At 45.0% G+C, this 21,775-nt stretch overlaps 1 protein-coding gene and 3 non-coding genes across 4 annotated transcripts; all 4 read left to right on the plus strand.

Moving 5' to 3' along the window:
- Window positions 1-196: 196 nt before the first annotated feature.
- Window positions 197-271, plus strand: TRNAR-CCU. Its single transcript has one exon. It is a non-coding gene; the product is annotated as a tRNA-Arg (tRNA).
- Window positions 272-3,795: 3,524 nt separating this feature from the next.
- Window positions 3,796-3,868, plus strand: TRNAR-CCU. The gene has a single exon. It is a non-coding gene; the product is annotated as a tRNA-Arg (tRNA).
- Window positions 3,869-5,618: 1,750 nt separating this feature from the next.
- On the plus strand, window positions 5,619-5,691 carry TRNAK-CUU. The gene has a single exon. It is a non-coding gene; the product is annotated as a tRNA-Lys (tRNA).
- Window positions 5,692-12,308: 6,617 nt separating this feature from the next.
- On the plus strand, window positions 12,309-13,247 carry LOC119518219 (olfactory receptor 1F1-like). The gene has a single exon (XM_037815312.1). The coding sequence runs from the start codon at window positions 12,309-12,311 to the stop codon at window positions 13,245-13,247; it is 939 nt and encodes a 312-aa protein (XP_037671240.1).
- Window positions 13,248-21,775: the final 8,528 nt, after the last annotated feature.

The following is a 21,775-nucleotide window of genomic DNA, read 5'->3' on the forward strand; positions in this document are numbered from 1 at the left end:
ACTGCGGCCCCTGCTGTCCCCGGGCTCTGTCCTCCCCGGGACCTACCGGGCAGGAGGTGACCCGGGTGGGGACGGGACCTAGGAGGGGACGAGGACGTCGCCGGCGCGTCCCCGGTATCCGGGGCCGATTCATCCATTTCCCGCCACCCTGGGGCCACCCTGCGGACTGTAGACACCGCGTTTTAAAGCCGGGGGTGCCCAGCTAGCTCAGTCGGCAGAGCTTGAGATTCCTAATCTCAGAGAGTCGTGGGTTCGAGCCCCACGTTGGGCAGGTGGTTCTCTTGTTTGCAGCCGGAATTTTTGGAGACTCACCCTCAGCGACCACGTCCTGGCTCCGAAAGGGCGGAACGCTGCTTCTGTTGAACACCCACTGGATGCGTTTTCGGCCCAAAGACCCTCCATGCAGCCCTGCCCGCCCTTGGAGGTCCATCTGTCTGGCTGAACTGGGGTCCCCGAAGGACCCGAGCGCCCGCCTGCGTGGCGCCGAGAGGGGCAGCTGCCAGCCCGGCCGCCCGCCCTTCCCGCCCGGGGCTCGGGGTGTCGGAGCACCGAGGGGGACGGCGAGCACCGCGGGATTGGAGGCGCGCAGAGCTGCACCCCACTTCCAGACGAGTCTCCTCCCGGCGCCGCGGCTCCTCGGGTCCCCGCCCCGGGGACGCCACGTCGGCCGCAAAGCGGAGCCGGAAGGGGGACTCTCCGTGGCTCGTTGGTCTAGGGGTATGATTCTCGCTTAGGGTGCGAAAGGTCCCGGGTTCAAATCCCAGACGATCCCTCTTTCATCCGCAAACCGTGTCCTTTTGTTTCTATAAGTATGCAGGGCCCAGGACCACAGATCGTGATCTAGAAACCCGCGAGAAGGAATAAATACCTTTAATAGCCCCAAGCTGGTTCCTAAACCTTTTAAGATTTTGCTGGAGTCCGGGAATGCCAGAGTTTGCGGTGCGACCCAGTGGCAGCGCGCTGGGCCAGGTGCCTGGGTCAGTCGCTTCTAGGACCGGAAGGGACTGCGGGGTCGGCCTCTCCACGGTCAGACCCTGTAAGGTTCAAGTCCAGCGCTGCTCGGGTGGGACTCACCAAGAGCCCAGTAATTCACACCCGGAGCTATTTAGCCGGGAGTGTGGGGGAGCGCACCGAGTTGGCTCTGATCGTCGGGGCTGTGCCAGGGCGACTCCGCGGGGCCGCACAGGAACCCCCGGCGCGGGACCCCGTTCCTGCCAAAACCAGTGTTCTAGTTTGCTAATGCTACCGGAACGCAAAACACCAGAAATGGATCGGCTTTTATAAAGGGGATTTATTTGGTTACAGTTACATTCTTAAAGCCATAGAGTGTCCAAGGTAAGGCATCAACAATCGGGTACCTTCACTGGAGGAATGTCTCTGTAAACTTCAGTTCCTCTCTCAGCTCCTGTGCATTCTTCAAAGTGTCCCTCTTGGCTGTAGCAAGCTTGCTCCTTCTCTCTGAGCTTATATAGGGCTCCAGTAATTTAATTCAGACCCACCTTGAATGGGCAGGCTAACACCTCCATGGAAATTATCCAATCAGAGTCATTACCCACAGTTGGGTGGGCGCATTTCCGTGGAAACAACCTAATCCAAACGTTCCAACTTAATCCCCGCTAATATGTCTGCCCCCACAAGATTGCATTAAAGGACATGGCTTTTTCTGGGGGACATAATATATACAAACCGGTACAACCGGAGAACCCGAGAAACCCCCGATTTGAAGAAGAGTAGCGCATATGTCGCTGGCCTGGAGGAAGGAATCCGGCTTTGAGTGGGAGAGGCCTGGAGGACGCCGTGCACCGGCGCTGGGCAAGAGGGGAAGTTGTCGCACTGACCGAGGGCGGCGGTGGCGGCGGCCCCGGGTCTCCCGCACTGCGGTCCCTGAGCGCGGGCGGTGACCGAGCTCCGTCTCGTCGCCCGCGGAACCTGGGCGCAGATTCCTGCCTCTTCTCCCTGCTCTTCTCCCTCCACCCTCCGAGGCCTTAGACGGACGCGCCCCAGCAGAACCCCGACGGCTGCCAGGCTCAGGGTCGGGGGTGGGATGGGGGGTAGCCCTGGGCTTGGTGGGTGACTGTGGAGGTAAGGGCTTCCCCGGAGCGAGAGGCCGAGTCCTGGGCCGCGCAGAGGCCCCGTTTTCAGCTGCTGGGAGGACCCGTCGGGAAACGACTTTGGCCCTTGAGTGGGGGCTGTCGGGTCCCACTGAACCAACAGCAGGACTCGCCCCTAAAGAAGAAATAGGAGTAGACCACCCCGGGACTACCCCAAACCGCCCCACCATGGGACCGACTGGGATTCCAAAGAAAGACTCCCCGGAAAGCTTTTGACAGGGGACCTTACAGAGAGCGTCAGCTTCCTCGCGTGGGGCAGCGAGACGGCGAGACGCTCCCTCGAGTCTCTCTGCACCTCTGGCAAGCATATGGCTGAGGGGCAAAGGCGGCCAAGTGTGCAAGTTTTTGGGAAAGAGTCAGGGGTTGTGCTCTTTTCTCAAAATGAGATGCGCGCGGGGCAGGCCGCGTTCAAGGTTACAGCAACTGAAGGTCCCTGCGCTTCCAGGGAGTTCCCGGGAGGGAGGCTGCAGAGGCGCAGGGGCGAGCCCGGTCCGCCGTCGGGTAGGAGATGCTCTAAGTGTCACCCAGGGGCGCGGAATCTGATTTCCAATCCCGGAGAGCTGCCTCCGTAAAGGGCGACGGTTCCCGGCTCCCCAGACAACCCCGGGCCCGCTCAGGCCGGGTCTCCTACTTCTTCCAGGGCCCACCGCAGCCCCCCAAAAGCGGCGTCCCTCTCTCTCGAGTTTATGAGGAACAAAATCACTTCTCCAACGCCCACCTCCACCTCACCGTCTGAAAAGTTCACGCAGTGGATTCAAGGACGCCCGTCACAGCAGGGTCAGAGGTCGTCAAGACTCCCCGACAACTGGACAGACAGCCGTGTGCCTCCTTGTCGGGGCGCAAAGGGGAGGACACAGTGTCACCAAGGCAATGTTCTTGGCAAAAACATTTAACCTGAGGCTAATCATGAGGAAACAATCAGAAAACTCCAGGCTGTGGGACATTCTACAAGACAGCGGCACTGGTCTCGTTATAACTATCAATTGACAGCCTTGAAGGAAGTGGTTGTTTCTAGATTAAAGGCCGCGACTGCGACATGCAATGGGTGGTGCCTGATTGGATCCTGGGCATTTAAAAAAATTATAAAATTTATAAAAGCTGTTATTGGGGACATTTGAATATGGAATGTGTGTTAAACTTGTTGTCTGAAAGATAAATGATAAATTGGGGGGAGGGGGACCTCGGAGATCCCAGAAGCCCCATGGGGTGGGGCGAGGGAGAGAGAATTTTGAGTGTCTTGGAATTCTGCTGACTTTTTACCATTGGATAAATTACAAGCCACAGCTGCTTTTTTCTATCAATAAACAGGGGTGGGCTGCCAGGAAAACTCCCCAATTCCCGTGGCCTTGGCTTTGGGCAGCCCCAAGCGGAGGGCTTTTGTCTGAGGCCCTGCACACCCCTCGCCTGGGAAGCGAGGTCCGGGGTAGATTCTTCTCCGCCACCTCCATCCCCTGGACAGTGGCCAAGACCCGAATCATGGCGCCGACTGAGCGAGCGGAAACACGCGGAGGGAGAGGGGGTCCTGAGGCTGCCCTCGGCTCCGCGAGAGGGCGGGGGTTCACTGCGGCACTCCCGGAGACTTGAATAGGGACTAATACGTTGTAGGAATTCTGCAAGTCCATTTCTGGCCACCGGTGATGAATTCTGCCTTCTTTTACTGTTTTCCTGGCAAAACCTAGCGGCCGCCCCAGTGGCCTAATGGATAAGGCACTGGCCTCCTAAGCCAGGGATTGTGGGTTCGAGTCCCACCTGGGGTAGTTGGGTATCTGAAGCGTCCGTTTTGGGGCACACAGCTATTGAGGAATGTCGAGAAGGAAAAGCAACACGGTAGTTAGTAAATAAAAGGATTAAGATCTATGAGGGGATCTTACACATGGACGAGAAAAGGCTTTCCAGTTGGAACGTCAAATTCCCGACAATGAAGTCAGAGACGTGCTAATCAAATAAAGGGAGTGCAAACCAAAGTAATAGTGTTTCCTTCTCCCAAATACTACACAGACGAAAGAAAGAAAGCGAGACAAAAGGAAAGAGCAATATACATCTCATACACCTTGTTGGGTGTGGTGTCATCTTTTTAAGAAGCAATTTGGTAATTGATGTGGCAAATAAACATCTTTTTGACTCACCAGTTCCACTCGCGTGAGTTCAGCTGGAAGAAACAGAAGTATCTAGTGTGTGCACGGATGTTTCATTGCAGCAAAGTCTGATATGGTTAAAAACAAAATACCTTACAGGGGTGACCATCAATAACGGAAGAGGTGAACACATATGGTTTCATTAAATATTTTTCAACCTCGGAATAGAACGTTCGATCGTTACTGGTTGTCTTGGAAGATCCCAGCACAAGAGAGACATGACACGAGCAGACATATCAATGGATGATCCGATTTTTATAAAATAAGGGGCCTCTCTCAAGACTGGAAAGGTTTGTGTGAGATGACCCAGGAAAGGAAACAGGTGGGAAAGGATACTATCCCCGGGAACAAGGAGAAGGGAGGGAGAAAAGGACTTCAGCAAAATGGAAACGTCCGCAGGTAAAAATGTAAAAGAAAACGTAGAAAACAGAAGTTGTGCCTTTGCTCTGTAACTATGTAAGAACTACATCGGCACTTGCAGGACAGCTGGGCAAGGCTGACCTGAGGTCGGGTTAGGGTTGTGGACGAGCTTCTGCTGGGATTTCTATTGCAATGAAGCTGAGCCAGCGGTTTCCAGGGCGGGAGGGGGTCTCGTCTACGGGGTCCTGGGGTCAGTCCGGGTTTTGGGGTCCGGCCGACGCTGGCTTGCGGCTTGGTGAGCACCGCGCTGGCCGGAAGGCCGTGTGTCCTCGGGGACACGGAAGGTCGGGAGGGTCCGGGCGTGCGCTTCTCGGAGCGCGCGGCATAGGGACCAAATCTCAGGTGAGCCACCTCCGGGTTTTGTTTTGTTTTGTTTTAATAAAATAAAATAAAATAATAAAAACGGGAGGGGGAGTATCCGAAAAGGGAAAGGAGAATCTTCCCTAAAAACACGCTACGCGGGTTCGTGCTCAGATGGAATGAAGCGCTGGGCCAAACCCGGGGAGAGGAGCAGCTGAGGAAGGAAACTGGAGCCCACCCCCTTTCTTCTTTTAAAAATAAATCCGTTTTGTTTACTGCTCTGTCTCCAGTGCGTGGCATACAGCAGGCGCTCAATAAACACTGAGTGAATGCATGACTGTGTTAGGCGATGTGGCCTCGGGCACGTCGTTGCGCCGCTTCAGACCCATAACTTCTGGGAGGACGCCCCTCCCAGGCAGGGGCGCGCGGCCTTGCGGGTGGGTTTTCCCTGCCTCGGGCTCCCAGGCCCGCGGAGCCACTGCCCCACCTGCTGGGTCCAACCCCGGGACGGCTGTTAGCTTCTCCTGGCCGCGCGGGATCCGATCCTCTTGGCTTCCTCCTTCGGCTCCTGCCAAGGGGGTGGGAGGTGGGGCTGGGGAGTGGGAACGCGCATTTCTTCAAGCTAGGAAGGCTATAGTACTTTCTAGCAGCAGCCCGGCTAGCTCAGTCGGTACAGCATGAGACTCTTAATCTCAGGGTCGTGGGTTCGAGTCCCACGTTGGGCAGTTTGCATTACCTTTCCCTCCAGCTTCCCATAAGCCTAGTAAATAAATGTCGCTAGGAAGTTAATGACCTCTTGAGACCCATAACTAAATCTCTGGGTCAATTGGAAAAGGGGACAACTGGACTTCATGTACCTCCTGAGGGGTATATCTATGGGGCAATGTGTAATTTGAAATTTTCTGGAAGCCATGTTAAAAATAAGTCTAAAAAGTGAAATGTCTCATTTAAACCAATATATTGTAATTTCACTTGTAATCCTATAAATTATTGATGAGATGTTTCACATTCTTTTTTTTTTTTTTTTTTCTTTCTGTCATATTAAGGTTTCAAAATCCGGCCTGTTTTATGCTTACCGCCAGTCCCTCTTCCGACTCGCCGCGCTTCAAGCGCTCAGCAGTTGATGTGCAGCCACCGTCTTGGACAGCAGAGCTCTAGATCCAATTACCAGTTTACAGGAAATATCAGGGACAGAAGAAAATGTTAAACCATTGTGCAAAAATGTGATAAGCAAAATCCAGAATGTGGGAAGTCTTCCGGGACAAACCTACTTCTGTGTACGTTTAAAATTTTCTGTAATATAAAAATGAAGGGTTAAAAGAAGAATGCGCCTTTTAAATAAAGCACGGCCTTCTGCACGAGCGCCTTGCACCCACGTTTTTCTAGAGCAGCAGCGCTGTGTGCTGGGGTCTGGAGTTACACAGCCTGCCTCTTCCATTTCTTCATCTGTAAAATGTAAATAACAACCCTGCTGTGAGGCAACACAGGATTCTTATGCGGTTTAAACAGGACAATAATGTAAAATGCTTAGAATAGCAGAATAAGTCACCGATAAACGTGAGCAATTAATCTGGTTCCTGTGTCTGCAGGTGACTCCCACCTGGAAATCTGACCCCACAGGACCACTTCTTTCCCAACAGCGTCACTTGTGACTCGCTGCCTTGGGGCCTGTGGGTCCGCATCAAAGACATTTCATTTTAAAAAAGCATGAACGCCGGCAAGGGAAGGAGCGCTGGCAATCGGTGATGACACCTCAGTCCCAAATCAGACTCTCAGATTGCAATTCAGGCCCATTTCCCCCTTTTTCCTGGTCTAAACTTTCATTAGCTCAAGAGAAAGTGAAACATTTGAGAAACTCTCTTGTTTCATTAAATCACAAACTGTAACAGAAACCGAGTGAAACTTCCTTTCTCATCTTTCCACGGAGTCATGAAAGGATAGCTATCAAAGCATTACTGTTTTCTTAGTTCTCAAATGCAATCACCTGTGTATACCTGACACCCCCCCCCCCCATAAAGTTCCAAATCTTTGAAGGCGATTATTTCTGGGGAGAAGATGGGGACTGGAAGTGGTAGAGGTGAAGAGAGATTTTAATTTTTTTACTATTAAAAAAAAAACCTATATATTGCTCGATTTTTGTAGGTTTTATTTTAATGAACAATATTGATATACTGATATTAATTAAAGTCCACACTTTCTTCAGATTTACTTGGCTTTGTTTAATGTCCCTTTTATGCCCCAGGACCCCTTCCAGGACACCCCATTACAATTATTTTGTCCTGTCTCCTTAGGCTCCTCTTGCTGGGGAGAGTTTCTCGGACTTTCCTTGTTTTTGATGACCTTGACACTTTTGAGGCGCGACACGTTCACCTTTCAGGGTATTTCCTAAAGGCCATGAACATTTAAAATCTGACATGCGCATCCTCACCCACCCCAACACCTCTGCTTCTTGCTGTTACAAATTTTCACCGTTTCTCACCTAGAAGCAGACGTGGACTTCCTAGGAAGCAAGAAAGCTTCTGCTTTAGGGCTCCGCGAGAGGTCGTGTTACAGTTTTCACACGATACTGATTTCCAAAATGTGTAAAAGTATTTAAAGCGCAATTGGTGACACCGCTGTTCTGTTCTGCTCTGTCTTCTCTGTCAGATTTCCTCTTCTGTTGAATGACAATGGAGTGTCCGTGGTCATCTTTAGGATACAGCTAAACGGAGGTTGGGCCGGAGATCCATTAAACTTGAAGTAACAGAATATATTTAGGTGATCAGTCACAGCTGTTGTATAGTAAGTCCTCGCTAGCAGTCCAGGGGTAGGAGGGGCTTCCAGAGATACCCCTGATGTCAATTCAAGGACGTTTAGGATTAGTCACTGCACAAGGAAACTTCAAAATGCCCTGAAATCCTACTTAATCTTGTATATGAAAGGAACTTGATGGCTGCTTTCCCTAAATATTATATGATCATTTTAAATGTTAATTAACCATTTTAAAGGAAAGACTGAGTTACTTTTATTCCCTCTATGGAAAATGACTCTTACAACATGGTTATATGAAGAGGCAATTTGAAATTATGCAGTGACAAATAAATCAGTGGAATAGGATACAGTCCAGAAATAGACCCACATATATACGAACAACTGATTTTTGTTCAGTTCAGTGGAGAAAAGATAGTCTTAATGCCAGATGGTTCCAGAACAACCGAATAGTCATATGAAAAACAAAAACAAACAAACAAACAAAAAAAGCCTAACCCAAAATACTTCAATTCGTATCTCACACCATATATAAAATTAACTCAAAATGAATAACAGACTTAAATGTAAAACCTAAAACTATAAAAATAGTAGAAAGAAGAAAACAATAGGAGATCTTCACGTTCTTGGATTAGGCAAAGATTTCTTAGCACAACACCAGAAGCCTGATACACAAAATAAAATCATGAAACACTGGACTTCATCAAAATTTAAAACTTCTGTTTTTTGAAATACATTGCTAAAAGAATGAAAAGACAAGACACAGACCGAGAAAATATTTGTAAAGCATGTTATCTGATAAAAGCTGTATCCAAAAAAGTCTACAGAATTCTCAAAACTCAACAGTAAGAAAACAAACAAGGTAATTTAAAATGGGCAAAAGGTTTGAATAGACACTTAACCAAAGAAGATATGGACCATAAATGCTTGGCCAAGAAAACCACAGAAACATTAATTCTGACGTCACTGAGCCTTTGGACAGATGCCAGCAACTTCCCACCCCTAAACTAATTATGTAAGGAAACAAGCCATTTTTGTTTAAACCACTGTTGAATTGCTTTCCTGCTGCTTCAAGCATTTAATTGGCAGCCATCTTGCCTGCCACATGCAGAGAGAAATAGTCTGCAGTATAAAGTCAAACAGAAGCAAACAGAGTTGAGAGAGAGAATTACAGGGTCCTGCTGTCGTTATTCGGGTCCCTGAATCTAGCCCTGCCTGAAACACAAGGCCTTTGTAAGGAGACACTGCGGACTTTCCAACCACATAAACCAACAGATTCCGTTTCTCCTTAAGCTCATGTGTCGGTTTTCTATCACTTGCAAACAAATGTATTTAATTAAGTGATTATTCTTTTTTCTCTCCCCACCCCAGATATTGCATCATTAGCTTTTTTTTCTTTCTTTCTGATTTGTGGGGGTAGAAGGGAAAGAACTTGATGTCTCCTAGCGTATGACAGATAAATACATGAAGGTTCATTATAATCCTGAGGTCCTTATCTTGAATTACCAGGAACAGGTGATTGCTATTGATTAAGGTTCTAAAATATGAATAAAGAACACACTGTTTACTAAAAAAAAAAATCAAAGCAGAGAATTAGTTAGAGGAACACTCTGGTATGCATAGGGCAATTTTTAGGGATGCAGCTGCCACTTCTGACTCAGGTGTGTGGTTTTAATGAGCAACTCTTTATTGTTATCAACCCAGGAAAATTAGTTTTACAATGCGTAAGATCAAATGCTCAATGGGCACCTTAAAGCTGGATCTTATTTTCCAAACAATTGTAGAGGAAAATTCTTGAAACATGATACCTATTGGACTCAAGAATTCTCTGTTATTCGTTTGAGTATCCACGTTCTTCTAATCAGCAAGGGTTCCTACTTCTACGTCTTTTACCCCTGAATCAAAAAAAGGAAGAGATCTGTCACTTGGCCTCTTTAAACATGACTATTTGACATATGAAGATAAACATGTGATGCTACTTCAAAATGATATTTCCCCAAAGCTCAGGTGATTGAGCAGAATGAAGGATGTACATACAATTTAACACCTTTATCTGCTACCTGGTGGACAAGGTCCTAGCCCAGTGCATTCACGAAGTGAGGGGTCGTGAGGTTTTTAACAAAAATTACCTCATTTAGCCTTCACAGCTCCACAAAGTGGATATTATTTCCCCACTCTAGAGATGGTGAAACTTTGTGATTCAGTGAGGTTTGGTAGCGTTCCCAAGGCCACCCAGCTGGTAAAGGTGGATGTGGGGATTGAGTGCAGGTCCGTGTGAACCCAGAGTTTTTTCCTTAATCCCTGCACAGCTTCCCGTGTATTTCCCAGGTTGGGTGAGGGATTAAACAGGATAGTGAGTTTTCTCTAGCACAGGGTTCTTGCCAGTGATTACTCCCAAGATGGCATCTTTCCAATGCTGCCAAGTCCTGAAACGGGAATTACATAACTTGGTTGGCAGGTCCTTATTACCCGCGCCGGCTCCAGGAGCCCGAGGAGAAAGGACGATAGCTCTGCTGGTTTCTAACGAGGCTCTGGGGAGCCGGGCCCTGGTGGCCACGGAGCTCCTGCAAAGGGCTCACCCTGTGGTTCCCCCCAACACCCTCCCTGCACAGGGGGCTGACTCAGCGGCGCCGGCTCCTCGTTCCTGCAGACTCAGCCCGAAACCCCAATGACGCTCCCTCTGCTTTAGACCAGCAGCCTCAGGCCAGGTCTGAAAAAGGGAAGGGGCTCCGAGACCCCTGATGCCAGCGACGATGGCAGTTCGTCCCAGGTAGGAGTCAGACAGGGGGCTGCTTGTTATCATCAGAGGCTGCTTGTTAGGGTGGGCTCCGCATTAATCTTTCTTTTCAGTGGAGCGACAGAAACAGTTCTGAAACCATCATCTGTTCCTTGAGGTCACCCAGGGCTGACCGGTGCATGTCTGGCCTGTTTGTTTATGAGTCCCTCAGCTCCGGGGGACACCCGTTGGCTGAGTTTCTGCCCTTACCTCAGGGTCATTCCTTTTTTTTTTTTTTTTTTTTTTTTTTTTAATCTTTCAGCTTTTTTGGTTTATTTATTTATTTTTAAATTATTTTTTATTTAATAATATTTTTTTATTGTGGAGTATAACATATATACATAAAAGGGATAACTTTCCAAGTGCAATTTAATAAGTAGTTGACAGCAAATTTCAAAGAATGTTACGAGTTACAGTTCCACAGTTTCAGTTATTTCCCCATGGTGAAATATAACATATATGCAAAAAGGTAATAAATTTCAAAGTGTCATTTAACAAACAGTTATATAGGAAATTTCCAAAAATTTATGAGTTATAGTACCATTGTTTCAGTTATTTCCTTACTATGAGATATAACAAATATACAAAAAGATGACAATTTTCAAACTATAACAAGTAGCTATAGAGCAAATTTCAAAGAATGCTATGGGTTTGATTCCACCATTTCAGTTCTTTCCTGCTAGCTATTCCAATACCCCAGCAATTAAGAAAAAGAAAATTTTATAGAAATTCAGTATTCATAATCCTTTGTTAAATTCCATCTTGTCTGTTGCTACCCCTTCCTCTAGTTTAATTACTTTCCCGATCTTCAGCGATGTCTAGGCAGTGACCACCCTAACTTGTCCATGTTGAAAAGTGGTGTTGACATTACGGGAAAAGGGGACACATCTGGTTGATGTTCTTGAAGAGGTTATTGCCTCTGGGTTTTGGGACTTAGTTGGCATAGGAGCACTCTGAAAGATTTAAATTTCCGAAGAATAAGCTTAGTGAGTGAAACTTTTATAGAGTCTCAGATGGGGACCTGGGTATTCTTTAGAGTTTTCAGGACTACTGTTGACTTGGACTGATCATACTGGGTCATTCCACTTTAATTTTATGAGTCTTACCAAGGGAGCTCAGGGGACGGCCGAGAAGTCCACCCAGACCTCCTCCTGCAGTGCCCTGTAGACGGGGCCCAGAGAGCAGCAGCAGTGGCAGCCGTTGTCGTCGCCCCGGGAGCAGTTACTGATTGATTGATGACACAATTCTCAGAGCACACCTCTTAAGAACGTGTGACACACCCAGACCAGAAAACGTAAAACTGAAACTCAGAGAAGTTAAGAACTTTCTTTAAAGCAGTACCACTTAGGATATTGATGACAAGGGTATCCTCCATTAAATCCTCACTACATGTCCGTCTCTGCGGTAACCATGTAGCATATACATTCTTCAGTACTCGTTACAAATATAAAGGTCTTTGTGAACATCCTTATATTTGTAGTGTTTTATAACATTTACTTTTTAAGATATGTGGTGATGGTAGAAAGTTCAATCAACATAAAAGGATCTACAGACAGAACCACTGTCATCACTCTCCTGAGTGTCCTTCCAGGGGTGCTGTATAAACAAGAGCATTTGAACTTACTTTGCTCATGAAGGAATGGAGACTTTAAAGAGGTCTGATTGCTGAATAAAACATGCAGCGAGCTAAATTCTACTACATTACCTAAGTCACTCAGTCTCTCCCCTTGTAAACTTAATTGCACCACCTTGGTCAACATTTTCCATAGTTTTGGATCTATCATGTTTGGTCTGCATTTGGCCCGAGCCCCCACACCCATGAACGGGGCCAACCAGTCTCGCGTCTCTGAGTTCCTCCTCCTGGGTCTCTCCAGGCAGCCCCAGCAGCAGCAGCTCCTCTTTCTGCTCTTCCTGATCATGTATGTGGCCACTGTCCTGGGGAACCTGCTCATCGTCCTGGCCATCAGCGCAGACTCCTGCCTGCACACCCCAATGTACTTCTTCCTCAGCACCCTGTCCTTCACGGACATCTGCTTCTCCTCCACCACCGTCCCCAAGATGTTGGCCAACCACATACTCGGGATTCAGACCATCTCCTTCCCTGGGTGTCTCACGCAGATGTATTTTCTCTTTGAGTTTACCGACATGGACAATTTCTTTCTGGCTGTGATGGCCTATGACCGCTTTGTGGCTCTGTGCCACCCCTTACACTACTCAACAGAGATGACCCATCAGCTCTGTGTCCTGCTGGTCATTGGATCGTGGGTCACAGCCAACCTGAATGTCCTATTGCATACCCTGTTGATGGCACAACTTGTGTTCTGTGCAGACAATGTCATCCCCCACTTTTTCTGTGATATTACCCCGCTACTGAAACTCTCCTGCTCCGACACACACCTCAATGAGATGATGATTCTCACTGAGGGCGCCCTGATGATGGTCACCCCATCTGTTTGCATCCTGACTTCATATATCCATATCACTGATGCCGTTCTGAGAGTCCCATCCACAGACGGAAAATGGAAAGCCTTCTCCACCTGTGGCTCCCACCTCGCTGTGGTGTCCCTCTTCTATGGCACCATCTTCGCTGTGTATTTCAGCCCTTCATCCTCCCACTCGGCTGAGAAGGACACGGTGGCTACCGTGTTGTACACAGTGGTGACGCCCATGCTGAACCCTTTCATCTACAGCCTGAGGAACAGGGCCCTGAAAGGGGCTCTAAGAAAAGTGACGGGCAGGAAGACATGTTCTTACTGATGAAAGTGTCGTGGACCTGTCATTCCCAGTTATATAAATGTTTACCGACATTATAATGTAGCAATCTGTTTATCAACGTGTCCATGAGCCACAGAACAAATATTCTCAACAGATCCTTATCAATGAACTCTGATTTAACTACAACCCTGCTCTCTTAAGTAGAGAATATTTGTTTCTAATTACTGTCATTCAAATTATTTTCCATTAAGTTTGAGTTTTTCCTTTCTAACACAAATATGTTTGCACTTCCTTTTGGAAATCCTCTCAGAATCTACAGTGGTGGTTTTCAGTCCTGGTTGTATGTTAGTGTGGTAGTTTGGAGGCTGTATGCACCCATTCCTGTGGGTGCAGACTTATTGTTGGTGGGAACTTTTCATTGTTATTTCAGTTGAGGCCTGCCCTAGGGTGCATCTTAATCCTCTTACCAGAGTCCTTTTTTAGAGGATAAAACATGTGCAGAAACTAAGAGATGAAATTAAGAGAAACTCATGGAAAAAGCCCCAGAGATGCTGAGACAAGGGCCCACCCCCAGAAAATAGCAAGGAAGCCACTAAAGCCAGAAGCTGAAGCAACAAAACCCAGGAGAGAAGGACCAGCAGATGCCAGCCGTGTGCCTTCCCATGTGGCAGAGGAGTCTGATGCCGGCAGCCTGTCTTCAGAGTCCTGAAATCGTGCTGTTTATGCCTTGAGTTGGGACATTTTCAAAGCCCAAGAACTGTAAATTGTAAGTTAATAAATCCCCAGTGTAAAAGCCAACCCATTTCTGTTATATTGCATTTCGGCACCATCAGCAAACTAAAACAGTAGCACCTGGAGAACTCTGAAAATATATTGATGCTGGGCTAAACGTCAAACAATTAAATCCGAATCTCTGGGGTGGAACCCAGGCATCAGTATTTGTCCTCCTTTACATTGCCCAGGTTTGAGCCGGTGAGTGTGAGGGTTCTAAAGTACTTTCTGAGTTGGCAGTCTTGCTGCTTTGAATATCCTTTCTGATTGCTCATCATGAAGAGTGAAACAAGAAACCCTCAGAGGAACTCTGAGGTCTAATGTGGGTAACGTGAGTGGAGGCGAGAAACAGTCACCGGAAATTCTCTGTGAACCAGCACAAGTTCTCACGCTGAGATCAGACTTTTGGCCATTCAAAGAGAACCCTAAGAATACTCATAATTCTTAGTTTCTCCCATCCAATCTTACTTTCTGGGGGTATTTTTAGCATGATGTATGCCTTGGATTCAATTTTCCCCAACTGTTATTATGTTGGAGCTCATATCCAGGGTCAAGCAGTTTTGTCCGCATCCATGACAATTTCTACAGATAACCAGAGATACAGATTTCTACAGATAACCAGCTGGGGCAAGCATGGGTTCATATTTCCTCCATTCTGTTATTTCCACCCAGTCCTACTGGCCTTTATCACTGTGCAGTTCCATATCTCCCACTTGTTGATAAAGAACACTGAACTTAGTCCAAAGGAGACAGCCTGGCCTAGAGCGTCATGAGTGTGATAGACTCATGGATAGTGCATGCAGTGCTTTTGTCCTTTTAGTCTTTGTTTTTTCTTTGCTTAAATTCTAATTGTTTAATGGTAGAAATCACTCCCTATGCTTTCTGTTGTTTGGGCTGCCAGATGTATACCTGCTCATTCTCCATGACCTGTCTAAGTGGTGTGCCTTGGGAAATGGGTTCTTGTCCTCCATGTCAAGTGTTTCTTTAAAAGACTTTCTTGCTGTATCTGCTTCCGGTAAGTGAAAAAAAAAACCAGACTCCAGACCCTTTCCTGGAAAGAAGTGTCTACAGGTGATGCCTACACCTTTCATTCATTCTTTAAAAATTTTTGATTGTACAATATAATACATCCTTATTATAGAAAATTTTTCAAAAATGCAGGGAAGGGCGGGGCAAGATGGTAGACTGGTGAGGTGTATGTTTTAGTTACTCCTCCAGGAAAGTGGGTAGAAAGCCAGGAGCAGCGTGGACTGGACACTACAGAGCTGTCTGACTTTGGGCATACTTCATACAACACTCATGAAAACGTGGAACTGCTGAGATCAGCGAAATCTGTAAGTTTTTGTGGCCAGGGGAACCGCACCCCTCCCTGCCAGGCTCAGTCCCGTGGGAGGAGGGGCTGTCAGCTCCGGGAAGGAGAAGGGAGAACTGCAGTGGCAGCCCTTATCAGAAACTCATTCTATGGATCCAAACTCCAACCATAGGTAGACTGAGACCAGACACCAGGGAATCTGAGAGCAGCCAGCCCAGCAGAGAGTAGACAGGCATAGAAAAAACAACATGAAAAACTCCAAAATAAAAGCGGAGGATTTTTGGAGTTCTGGTGAACATAGAAAGGGGAAGGGCAGAGCTCAGGCCCTGAGGCTCATATGCAAATCCCAAAGAAAAGCTGATCTCTCTGCCCTGTGGACCTTTCCTTAATGGCCCTAATTGCTTTGTCTCTTAGCATTTCAATAACCCATTAGATCTCTGAGGAGGGCCCTTTTTTTTTAATCCTTTTTTCTTTTTCTAAAACAATTACTCTAAGAAGCCCAATACAGAAAGTTTCAAAGACTTGCAATTTGGGCAGGTCAAGACAAGAGCAGAACTAAGAGAGCTCTGAGACAAAAGGCGATAATCCAGTGGCTGAGAAAATTCACTAAACACCACAACTTCCCAAGAAAAGGGGGATGTCCGCTCACAGCCATCATCCTGGTGGACAGGAAACACTCCTGCCCATCGCCAGCCCCATAGACCAGAGCTGCCACAGACAACCCAGTGTGACAGAAGCGCTTCAAATAACAGGCACACACCACAAAACTGGGCGTGGACATTAGCCTTCCCTGCAACCTCAGCTGATTGTCCCAGAGTTGGGAAGGTGGAGCAGTGTGAATTAACAAAGCCTCATTCAGCCATCATTTCGGCAGACTGGAAAACTCCCTACACAGCCCAGCAGCCCAGAACTGCCCTGGGGGGACGGCACTCACCTGTGACATAGCACAGTCATCCCTCAACAGAGGACCAGGGGGTGCACAGCCTGGAAGAGGGGCCCACTTGCAAGTCTCAGGAGCCATATGCCAATACCAAGGACTTGTGGGTCAGTGGCAGAGACAAACTGTGGCAGGACTGAACTGAAGGATTAGACTGTTGCAGCAGCTTTAAAACTCTAGGATCACCAGGGAGATTTGATTGTTAGAGCCACCCCCCCTCCCTGACTGCCCAGAAACATGCCCCACATACAGGGCAGGCAACACCAACTACACACGCAAGCTTGGTACACCAATTGGGCCCCACAAGACTCACTCCCCCACTCACCAAAAAGGCTAAGCAGGGGAGAACTGGCTTGTGGAGAACAGGTGGCTCATGGACTCCACCTGCTGGTTAGTTAGAGAAAGTGTACTCCACGAAGCTGTAGATCTGATAAATTAGAGATAAGGACTTCAATTGGTCTACACATCCTAAAAGAACCCTATCAAGTTCAGCAAATGCCACAAGACCAAAAACAACAGAAAATTATAAAGCATATGAAAAAACCAGACAATATGGATAACCCAAGCCCAAGCACCCAAATCAAAAGATCAGAAGAGACACACAGCACCTAAAGCAGCTACTCAAAGAACTAAAGATGAACAATGAGATTATAGTACGGGATACAAAGGAAATCAAGAAGACCCTAGAAGAGCATAAAGAAGACATTGCAAGACTAAATAAAAAAATGGATGATCTTATGGAAATTAAAGAAACTGTTGACCAAATTAAAAAGATTCTGGACACTCATAGTACAAGACTAGAGGAAGTTGAACAACGAATCAGTGACCTGGAAGATGACAGAATGGAAAATGAAAGCATAAAAGAAAGAATGGGGAAAAAAATTGAAAAACTCGAAATGGACCTCAGGGATATGATAGGTAATATGAAACGTCCGAATATAAGACTCATTGGTGTTCCAGAAGGGGAAGAAAAGGGTAAAGGTCTAGGAAGAGTATTCAAAGAAATTGTTGGGGAAAACTTCCCAAATATTCTAAACAACATAAATACACAAATCATAAATGCTCAGCGAACTCCAAATAAAATAAATCCAAATAAACCCACTCCAAGACATATTCTGATCACACTGTCAAACACAGAAGAGAAGGAGCAAGTTCTGAAAGCAGCAAGAGAAAAGCAATTCACCACATACAAAGGAAACAGCATAAGACTAAGTAGTGACTACTCAGCAGCCACCATGGAGGCCAGAAGGCAGTGGCACGATATATTTAAAATTCTGAGTGAGAAAAATTTCCAACCAAGAATACTTTATCCAGCAAAGCTCTCCTTCAAATTTGAGGGAGAGCTTAAATTTTTCACAGACAAACAAATGCTGAGAGAATTTGCTAACAAGAGACCTGCCCTACTGGAGATACTAAAGGGAGCCCTACAGACAGAGAAACAAAGAAAGGACAGAGAGACTTGGAGAAAGATTCAGTACTAAAGAGATTCGGTATGGGTACAATAAAGGATATTAATAGAGAGAGGGGAAAAATATGACAAACATAAACCAAAGGATAAGATGGCTGATTCAAGAAATGCCTTCACGGTTATAACGTTGAACGTAAATGGATTAAACTCCCCAATTAAAAGATATAGATTCGCAGAATGGATCAAAAAAAATGAACCATCAATATGCTGCATACAAGAGACTCATCTTAGACACAGGGACACAAAGAAACTGAAAGTGAAAGGATGGAAAAAAATATTCCATGCAAGCTACAGCCAAAAGAAAGCAGGTGTAGCAATATTAATCTCAGATAAAATAGACTTTAAATGCAGGGATGTTTTGAGAGACAAAGAAGGCCACTACATACTAATAAAAGGGGCAATTCAACAAGAAGAAATAACAATTGTAAATGTCTATGCACCCAATAAAGTTGCCACAAAATACATGAGAGAAACACTGGCAAAACTAAAGGAAGCAATTGATGTTTCCACAATAATTGTGGGAGACTTCAACACATCACTCTCTCCTATAGATAGATCAACCAGACAGAAGACCAATAAGGAAATTGAAAACCTAAACAATCTGATAAATGAATTAGATTTAACAGACATAAACAGGACATTACATCCCAAATCACCAGGATACACATACTTTTCTAGTACTCATGGAACTTTCTCCAGAATAGATCATATGCTGGGACATAAAACAAGCCTCAATAAATTTAAAAAGATTGAAATTATTCAAAGCACATTCTCTGACCACAATGGAATACAATTAGAAGTCAATAACCATCAGAGACTTAGAAAATTCACAAATACCTGGAGGTTAAACAACACACTCCTAAACAATCAGTGGGTTAATGAAGAAATAGCAAGAGAAATTGCTAAATATATAGAGATGAATGAAAATGAGAACACAACATACCAAAACCTATGGGATGCAGCAAAAGCAGTGCTACGGGGGAAATTTATAGCACTAAATGCATATATTAAAAAGGAAGAAAGAGCCAAAATCAAAGAACTAATGGATCAACTGAAGAAGCTAGAAAATGAACAGCAAACCAATCCTAAACCAAGTAGAAGAAAAGAAATAACAAAGATTAAAGCAGAAATAAATGACATAGAGAACAAAAAAACAATAGAGAGGATAAATATCACCAAAAGTTGGTTCTTTGAGAAGATCAACAAGACTGACAAGCCCCAGCTAGACTGACAAAATCAAAAAGAGAGAAGACCCATATAAACAAAATAATGAATGAAAAAGGTGACATAACTGCAGATCCTGAAGAAATTAAAAAAATTATAAGAGGATACTATGAACAACTGTATGGCAACAAACTGGATAATGTAGAGGACATGGACGATTTCCTGGAAACATATGAACAACCTAGACTGACCAGAGAAGAAATAGAAGACCTCAACCAACCCATCACAAGCAAAGAGATCCAATCAGTCATCAAAAATCTTCTCACAAATAAATGCCCAGGGCCAGAAGGCTTCACAGGGGAATTCTACCAAACTTTCCAGAAAGAACTGACACCAATCTTACTCAAACTCTTTCAAAACGTTGAAGAAAATGGAACACTACCTAACTCATTTTAGGAAGCTAACATCAATCTAATACCAAAACCAGGCAAAGATGCTACAAAAAAGGAAAAACCGGCCAATCTCCCTAATGAATATAGATGCAAAAATCCTCAACAAAATACTTGCAAATCGAATCCAAAGACACATTAAAAAAATCATACACCATGACCAAGTGGGGTTCATTCCAGGCATGCAAGGATGGTTCAACATAAGAAAATCAATCAATGTATTACAACACATTAATGAATCAAAAGAGAAAAATCAGTTGATCATCTCAATAGATGCTGAAAAAGCATTTGACAAAATCCAACATCCATTTTTGATAAAAACACTTCAAAAGGTAGGAATTGAAGGAAACTTCCTCAACATGATAAAGAGCATATATGAAAAACCCACAGCCAGCATAGTACTCAATGGTGAGAGACTGAAAGCCTTCCCTCTAAGATCAGGAACAAGACAAGGATGTCCACTGTCACCACTGTTATTCAACATTGTGCTGGAAGTGCTAGCCAGGGCAATCCGGCAAGACAGAAATAAAAGGCATCCAAATTGGAAAAGAAGAAGTAAAACTGTCACTGTTTGCAGATGATATGATCTTATATCTGGAAAACCCTGAGAAATCAACGATACAGCTACTAGAGCTAATAAATAAATTGAGCAAAGTAGCGGGATACAAGATTAATGCACATAAGTCAGTAATGTTTCTATATGCTAGAAATGAACAAACTGAAGAGACACTCAAGAAAAAGATACCATTTTCAATAGCAACTAAAAAAATCAAGTACCTAGGAATAAACTTAACCAAAGATGTAAAAGACCTATACAAAGAAAACTACATAACTCTACTAAAAGAAATAGAAGGGGACCTTAAAAGATGGAAAAATATTCCATGTTCATGGATAGGAAGACTAAATGTCATTAAGATGTCAATTCTACCCAAACTCATCTACAGATTCAATGGAATCCCAATCAAAATTCCAACAACCTACTTTGCAGACTTGGAAAAGCTAGTTATCAAATTTATTTGGAAAGGGAAGATGCCTCGAATTGCTAAAGACACTCTAAAAAAGAAAAACAAAGTGGGAGGACTTACACTCCCTGACTTTGAAGCTTATTATAAAGCCACAGTTGCCAAAACAGCATGGTACTGGCACAAAGATAGACATATAGATCAATGGAATCGAATTGAGAATTCAGAGGTAGACCCTCAGATCTATGGCCGACTGATCTTTGATAAGGCCCCCAAAGTCACTGAACTGAGCCATAATGGTCTTTTCAACAAATGGGGCTGGGAGAGTTGGATATCCATATCCAAAAGAATGAAAGAGGACCCCTACCTCACCCCCTACACAAAAATTAACTCAAAATGGACCAAAGATCTCAATATAAAAGAAAGTACCATAAAACTCCTAGAAGATAATGTAGGAAAACATCTTCAAGACCTTGTATTAGGTGGCCACTTCCTAGACTTTACACCCAAAGCACAAGCAACAAAAGAGAAAATAGATAAATGGGAACTCCTCAAGCTTAGAAGTTTCTGCACCTCAAAGGAATTTCTCAAAAAGGTAAAGAGGCAGCCAACTCAATGGGAAAAAATTTTTGGAAACCATGTATCTGACAAAAGACTGATATCTTGCATATACAAAGAAATCCTACAACTCAATGACAATAGTACAGACAGCCCAATTATAAAATGGGCAAAAGATATGAAAAGACAGTTCTCTGAAGAGGAAATACAAATGGCCAAGAAACACATGAAAAAATGTTCAGCTTCACTAGCTATTAGAGAGATGCAAATTAAGACCACAATGAGATACCATCTAACACCGGTTAGAATGGCTGCCATTAAACAAACAGGAAACTACAAATGCTGGAGGGGATGTGGAGAAATTGGAACTCTTATTCATTGTTGGTGGGACTGTATAATGGTTCAGCCACTCTGGAAGTCAGTCTGGCAGTTCCTTAGAAAACTAGATATAGAGCTACCATTCGATCCAGCGATTGCACTTCTCGGTATATACCCGGAAGATCGGAAAGCAGTGACACGAACAGATATCTGCACGCCAGTGTTCATAGCAGCATTATTCACAATTGCCAAGAGATGGAAACAACCCAAATGTCCTTCAACAGATGAGTGGATAAATAAAATGTGGTATATACACACGATGGAATACTACGCGGCAGTAAGAAGGAACGATCTCGTGAAACATATGACAACATGGATGAACCTTGAAGACATAATGCTGAGTGAAATAAGCCAGGCACAAAAAGAGAAATATTATATGCTACCACTAATGTGAACTTTGAAAAATGTAAAACAAATGGTTTATAATGTAGAATGTAGGGGAACTAGCAGTAGAGAGCAATTAAGGAAGGGGGAACAATATTCCAAGAAGAACAGATATGCTATTTAACGTTCTGGGGATGCCCAGAAATGACTATGGTCTGTTAATTTCTGATGGATATAGTAGGAACAA

The sequence above is a fragment of the Choloepus didactylus genome, chromosome 21, assembly GCF_015220235.1.
Source record: "Choloepus didactylus isolate mChoDid1 chromosome 21, mChoDid1.pri, whole genome shotgun sequence".
Lineage (NCBI taxonomy): Eukaryota > Metazoa > Chordata > Mammalia > Pilosa > Megalonychidae > Choloepus > Choloepus didactylus.